General features: G+C 40.5%; 1 protein-coding gene across 1 annotated transcript; it reads right to left on the bottom strand.

Moving 5' to 3' along the window:
- Positions 1-2,769: 2,769 nt before the first annotated feature.
- Positions 2,770-6,939, bottom strand: CTLA4 (cytotoxic T-lymphocyte-associated protein 4; the record flags this gene model as incomplete). The annotated part of the gene is made up of 4 exons (XM_010186859.1): positions 2,770-3,755; positions 4,709-4,818; positions 5,298-5,648; positions 6,852-6,939. Coding segments are annotated over 4 exons (648 nt in total), but the record flags the coding sequence as incomplete, so codon positions are not given.
- Between the last annotated feature and the right edge of the window lie 689 nt (positions 6,940-7,628).

Raw genomic sequence — 7,628 nt, 5'->3', positions numbered from 1 at the left:
TTCCCTACAGACCTCAAGGCCTGACTGAGTAGTGAGTTCAGATTCACATATTCCTCCAAAGAATGGAGAATCTGAATATTTCACAGGAAATTCTAATGATAAAATTATAGACTACTCATTGCCTACTCATAGAGTAACCAGGTGGAAGACTTTTATCATATGTCTTGCTGTATCAGCTAGGACTCTTAAGTGGATTTAAATGAAAGTAGAATACTAGGGGGTAGGGGGTGGGGTATGGTGTATGTGTATGCCATTATCTTTCATTCAGACAAGTATACTCGTGAATGTCCACTCAGATGCAGCCAGAAACTCACTGTCTCTGTTTCACAAACAGGTTGACATGTCTCCTGGCTGGGTGAAGAGCACATCAAAAGAGACTCTTCTTGAACCTCACCAAGCAGTATGGTCTCATTATTTGGCTGTCAGGTAAGATACTCAGTTACATTTTTAATCTCCCTGTTCTAATGAGCAGAGTCCTGAGGCCAAATCCTTTTGTCTTTGCTTTACACATTCTTCCCAGAAAGAGTCAGTTCCTCTTTATTGCATGTTCTGGGATGTACACTGACCTAGAGTTTGCATCTTTCATATTTGTACTGCTGTGTTCTGACAGAAAACTGTATCTGACTTGTGTATGTCAGCTTGTTTTGAGTGCTGGTTGTAGCAAGATGCTTTCAAAGTATCAGGGAAAAGCACAGAGCTTAAGGTCCTGGAGGGCAGCACAGGGCATAAGGGGAATGGAAATTCCCCAAGGTCTTGGCTCTGTGCTTTTCAGAACTACCTGCTATATGGACCATATGGAAATAGGTATAGATACAATCTCTGGGGGCACTTAGGCTCCACTCATCTCTGTAGTGCCAGGTATAAATTACAAGAGTATCATTGTCAATAAAATCTGAACTGAAATCCCAAATTGATCTGCTCTGCTACATCTGCTGATTTGAGTGCGCCTACTACCCTGCCGGAAATTCGAAAGTGGAACTTGGCTCAAAAGAAAAATGATAATGCATACTTAAATAATATTTAGCTCAGTGAAGGTTGCTACAGTGGTAAGTCAGAGAAAATTAAGCACTGTAGAAATACAAGAAGGTTGGAAAAGTAGCTACTGAGAATGAAGAGAAGTTCAGAACAGCCAGAGTAATTTCCAACAGGATAATTAATAAACATCATACCAGGAATCACTTAAGTGCAGGAGCAAACACAAAGTATTGCTGTTGCCATATGTGAGATGATTGTTTCTGCTCTGCTCTCCCATAACCTTCCCGATTCATGGGATTTAGCAACCTGCAGCTTATTTAGGGCAGAATTCTTCACTGGTCATTATTGTCTCAAGGAAATGATAGCATAATAAGAGGGATTAGTTTAGGTGGATGCAGAAGGCCTACCCATGGTTGACTTAGCTGCCAGAAGTAAAAGTGAATTGGAATATACACAGGTTCTATGGTGACACAGATTCACAGCCAGCTGTAGCCAGAGGTCATGAGGTTGTTGATACAGGTCCAAAGCATATTTTCACCCTGGAGGGATAAACTTAGAAAATAATTTACTTGAGCTGCTTTTAGATTGCTTAAGAAATGAAGTTCTTGGTCCCGGTATATAAGGATTGTCAAAGAAAAGAAAAAGTAGAAATAGTTGATTCATTATTAGGAGTCAGACAGATGATTCAGGGAATGTCTGAGCTACTACTTGCTGTAGTGGAAAAAAATTGCCCTGGATAATTATTCCTGCTTTGCCAGGGTAAATTTATTGGAAGACTTTACAGCTTGTACAAATGTATCTGTGTGTCAAATCTGTTTTTACCAATTGTGGAACACATTTCTCTGAGCAGGCTGCACTTGAACAGGCAGAAATTTTGTAGTGACATCAGATGTGTTGTCTTTGACCATTTTTTGTCCCCAAAACACCAGGTTAGTCAAAAATTCGGGTAAACATCACAGACTGATGTCAGAATACTAAAACACCTTCAAAAAAAGGATATGTCATCAGATGCAAATTTTACTTAATGCACTACAATTGTAGATCAACACTGAGAGAGCAGCTAGCACCTGCAAATGTTGGCAAATTGAGAATGTGGATGTTTATTTGTACGTTTGGAGGCGGTGCCAGATGAAGGGGCAAGAGAGGAAAAGTGAATTAAAAGAGCAATGAAATTTGGTGTTCTGGGAGCTGCTGCCACTGAAAGAATATGGCATAGAGGGCTGTGGAGTTTGTGTTCACAAGCATGGAGACAAGAAGATGGATTCACAGCTGTGAAACAGAGACACAGGTTGCCAAGTTTTTTGGTTACAACGTGAAATGTTGATAGCAAGGAGTCATAGTAGGTAGTAACTTGAAATGTTGAAACTGTTTTAAACTCCAGCAGCTTTGTGTGTCAGCTAGCATTTAGTGAGTGAGAGTGTCAAAGAGGTGCAAAGAAAACAGGATTTGAAACTAGGACTAGCTTTTGTATAAACATGTACAGGAGATGCTGTCAAAGTCGTTACAGCTACCTTCTGGAAGTAAGTAACTTGCTGGAAGTGAAAAGGTGATCGCTAGTGTCTCTGAACCACATCACAGCAGCTTTAACTAGACAAATAGAAGACTTGACAGATTTTAATGGTGGCCCCTGGGCAGGAGAGCTGAGAAAGTAAGTGTTAGCATGAGCACACAGGCTCCCTCAGAAGGGCAAAACACAGGGTCAGAAGGGAAAGGTTCATCATTGCTGCTTTCTAACATTGTAGCCACTTCCTGTTTCTTCTGAGAATGGTGAATAAGAAATAAACTTGAATTTGAGCAAAGCTTCAAGGTTTTTATTGAATGGTACATAACTAATAAACAAGATTATACACTGTCAGTATTTTCATGGAAAACAGACTCAGATAAACACAGCAACATAGTTCTGCCTTTTGGATAGATGCTAATTTAGCATTTGTAAAACGCAAGGCCCTAGGAGAGCTGGAACATCCTCCCAGCAACAGCCTAAGAGGGCTCCTGTTGGGCAGCCTTTCTCTCGAACTGAGCTGTCAGCACTGGCTCATATATCATCAATGTTAACTCCAGCACAGCAGTGCTGGGACACAATACCAGTGAAAGGAGCTGAAATCAGGCTTTTAGAGCAGCAGTGTCATCCGTGCCAGCCCACAGTGATGCCTCTGTGGAAGTGCAGAGCACTAATGCCAGAAATGGGACCAATAAATAGCAATGCAGGGAAACGAGTCAACATTCCTTTGTACATTAGTGTGCTCTTCTGCCTCTGCCCCCCAGACCTGTAGGATTAGCCTTGCAATGACACACAAGCCTCTGTCATAATAGTGTTTGGATTTCAGTTGATCTGTAGACACGGTGAAATCTGGCAGTACGATGTTCAGCTGCAACAGCAATAGCTCTTAATGCTATACATATATATACTATGTCCATATATATAGGACATATATATACATATTGGTACAATACATTTCAAAGAATAAATGGCCTAATGTAGCCATTTTATGTGACAGGGTTAACCTTGAACTATTAATGCATAAACTATTTATTCTTCTCAACACTATAGAAGATACAAAGAATATTCTCTCTCCTTCCCATACACTTTTGTAATAAGAAAATTAATTTTATTTATTTAACTTAAGTGAATTAGCAGACTCTCCATCCCAGCTAGGAAATGGTTTCTCTCTTTCCTTGTTTCAGTTAACAGCGATGTGGAATGGAATAACCTTTTTCTCTAGCTTTTCAGAAGGCATTTTCACATAGACCCCAGTAGTGAGACATCGTCTTTTCTTTATCTATAAAATATGAGAAGACAGTAGAATAAACAAGTAATCACAGCATAATCATTGACCAGCACATTTTAGAGAAAACTGATGAATGTTCTGCCTTTACTGAGTATAAGGTTGACACTTTTTAGACACCTTTCCCTGCCAACCCTCTTAGTATATCTGTTGAGATCATTTGAGGGAGAATCAGGAGTTACAGGGGCATTTAGCAATAAATAGAGTCCTGCCACTCATTTAGCCCTTTCAAGGTGCTCCTGCTGTAGAGTTCAGTGTTGGTTCAAAACTAGGCATGTTCACACTGGACAGTTTTATTTAGTATCTAGGGACAAGGGCAGATTGAAAAATGTGGGGCAGGGACACCGTTTGGTTTTAAGCTTTGGCATAAGACTAATTTCTAACAGACTGTGAGTACTCCAGACCTCCATGGAAAGAGGCAACCCAGGCTTACATTTCACATACCTTCTTCTTTGTGCAGACATTTCTAGCTGTACAGTTAAAAATGCTGTGAGTTACAATTCCCACAACCCCTTTCACAAGAGGGAGCCTCTTTAAATTTGCTTTGCACAGAGGTGAATGTGAGAAAAGAAAAAATAAAATCCTGGGATTTTGTATGAATCATTTGGGAAATCAGACTACACATGAAGACTGTTGCCTTTGATCCCAGAAGCATCCGGGACTCAAACCTGTTCTAAGCATCCAAACCTAAGGCAAGGGTCAGGCCAGCTGAGGTAAGCTGACTTCTTTGTGGTACTCTGGCAATACAAATGAGCCATAAACAAATCTAAATGGCAGCTCCAGCAAGTTCTCTTATTCTGCATTATTGTAACAGCATTGCACCAGTAAAAGGGAGCATCCCAGTGTGCTTTTCCCCAGTGTTCTTCCCTGTTCTTATTTCTTTCTCATTTTCCTCATAGCACAAAGGAGTGTTATTAGCAGCATGGGGCTGAGTTGATGGGACTTACCGCTTTGCTCACGAGAATGGCTGAGATGATGATACTGTAAAGAAAAAATCCTGAAGCAGTAGCTCCTAATATCCAGAGGTATATGGCACTGTCTGGACAAGGTTCTGGATCTAAAACATATGATATCACACAAGGCATGTCACACATCAGCTTCATAAAGAAGCCCCTAGAGTCAGTAAGTCAACCTCCACACTGCTTTTCTCTAGCATGTGCTATCCCAGGTTACTACCATGACTGAGCTCTCAGTCCCTGTCCACTCAACCTACAATGAAAATCAGCTTTATTTGTAGAAGAACTCACACCTTATTCTCTGCTGTTTCTGCACTTACATACCTAACATGCACACTATATGGTATTGCTTATGCTGTCAAACATCCATACACTGCTAAATATGTTGCATAGCTATGACTATGCCTGCTTTAGAAGTGTGCAGAGATACCTGAAAGGAATAAGAGCTAATCATGATTCTCTGAGTTTGGATCAGTGTTCAGCCTCACTTCTTACACACAGAACTTTGAAGACCTTCAAGACATAATAGCAAGTCCCTTAACCTGGGAATATCACAGTACTGTAAAGCTGTTTGGCTTACCAATGACATAAAGATGTGTCCCATTTCCTTTGTTCATAAAATAGGGTGGAGGGTACATCCGCTCCATCTTGCAGATGTAGAGACCAGTATCATTAGCTTGCAGGCCAGTGAGGGTGAGGGTCACATTGTTTCGGCTAGGGCTAACGTGGCACTGAATAACCTCTTCCACACTGAACATTTTAAACTCCATTGTGTAGGTTGAAGCACAAATTTCAGTGAACCCATCACTTGTCTTTTTAAGCAGAGTCACTCGAATTTCCTTTGCATTCCCAATGTGCTTGTATTTACACACCAAGCTGGCAACTCCTTGCCTGTTGGCCAGCACCATTGCTGGCTGAGTCACTTCCATTACTGTAAGGAAGTAAAAAGCATGATGGTAAGTGAACTGTCAAGAAATGATCTGCAGTCATTTACTTGAAATGTGCAGAATAGGAGTTCTACTACCTCCTATTATCCATGGGTAATTCCTAGAAATGCCGCTAAATCCCTCCAAAAAACCACTCCAAGACTACAATTCACATAGGCACTGCATTAATATACCTTAAAAAGTTCAAGAAGTGCTTTGATTACTTTGAATGATATTATAAATCTCAGCAATTACTTGTTGCTTAATTAGTAGGTAATTTGGATCACTTACTGGAGCAATGACCTGCATGCTTCAGTTTCCCTTAACAAAACCTTCTTAATATACATAAGAAAGTAAAAAAATAGACTTCAGATGGTAAAGCTGAAATTTGAAATTTACAATTAGGCATTTATAGCACAATTTCTGCCTGGTAGAAATAAGCACGTTCACATTTAGAAACAAACACACTGATATCCTGTATGGAACATGGAACAGAACCATTAGGGTAACAGTAAAACTGAATGGAAAGCCTATTTGCATATTTTTGTTTCTGATCTTTTTGCTCCGCATTTTGGATCAGCTATTCCCAAGCCACAGTACAGGAACAGTATATACCCCAAGCTACAGTATAGCAACATAGAGCAAAGTCTGAGAAACACACTGCAAAAAATCATTACAAGTCTTAAAGGGAAACTAGTGTACCATTTACATCCCTACTGGCTGCTTTTTACAACTTCTGTACTCTATCCTGCTACACAGTGGTAAGGCACTGACTTTTGCTTTAATAAGCTGTGAAGATTCAGTATTATTTGTTCCATTTCAGTCTGCTTTGGGGCAGGGATTATCTTCTTCAGTTCTGCAGTGCAAGAATTTGGGACAAAGCGGAGTAGAGTCTCTCCATCCATTTAAACCTCTATATCCATATTATCAGCTGTCAACAACTTCACTTACAGGGTTTGTCAAAACCTTTCTTCTTTCTTGAGCTGTTCTGAATCCTGCCCAGCCTCTCTACAGATGCTACTGCTCTAAAGTCTGTGTCTGGTTCTCCAGGTACCCTGTGATGCCCCAAGACCTTGATCCCAGGTTCTCATATGGAGTGGTACCATGTCATCTCCCTCTCCCTGTTGTACCCAGTCCATCTCCTGCAAAGATGTGAAACCGAGAAAATGTAGACACCCCCAGCTACCTTGCCTCCTTCATCTACCCACCTTCAGTAATGGCAGTGGCTGTGCAGAGAAAGCCCCCGGTGAGCAATATTTTTCCTGCGCTGGGATAGATGCTGAAGGTGACTGATGCCTTCAGATTTTAAGACAAACTGGAACTCTCAGGACTGGAAAAAAGGCGACACCTTTCAGGATACTGAATCTTCGAAATGTTTGAACCCACACAGAGTCAGTGTGTTTATATATAGCTTTGATCCCAGATGCTGTACCTGAAAGTAATATGAAGCTTTGTTTTGGTTTTACGAGAAAGGAAGTAGTGGGTTTGATTAGTACGTGCACAGTTAACCTCAAACAGCATGAACAAAAACAACTATTCAGTAGATGGAAAATATACATTCAATCTGAAACTGTCATCCATTCTGCTATAAGAATTGGGGGAGGAAAGGTAGTCATCCAATAGAGCAGTTCAGGCCCTTCGTTGCTGCCAGCTTGCACAATCATAGCACTTAATATTTTACCAGTCATCAGGTATTTCCTACTAGGACAACACACAGAGATCTACACTTCTGCCTGATGTGGCATAGTGCATCAGTGTGAGCTAGCCTTTTTTATGGAAGACTTCCTTCCACCCCCAATTTCTATGCTTGCTTTAATGTTAGTGCTTTTGATGTTTAAAAACTGCAGTCCCCTTCAAAATACTGATTACACTTGCAATGACTTCATCTTTTCATATCAGCAATGTGACTTGAATCATAACCCAGCTTCTTTAGACTTTCCTGTTTCCAAGAAAAAATTATATGTCTAGGTCTATAGCTAATGACT

This window comes from Mesitornis unicolor, unplaced genomic scaffold (assembly GCF_000695765.1).
Source record: "Mesitornis unicolor isolate BGI_N332 unplaced genomic scaffold, ASM69576v1 scaffold15446, whole genome shotgun sequence".
Taxonomy (NCBI): domain Eukaryota; kingdom Metazoa; phylum Chordata; class Aves; order Mesitornithiformes; family Mesitornithidae; genus Mesitornis; species Mesitornis unicolor.
This window is presented reverse-complemented; position numbering and strand designations above follow the sequence as displayed.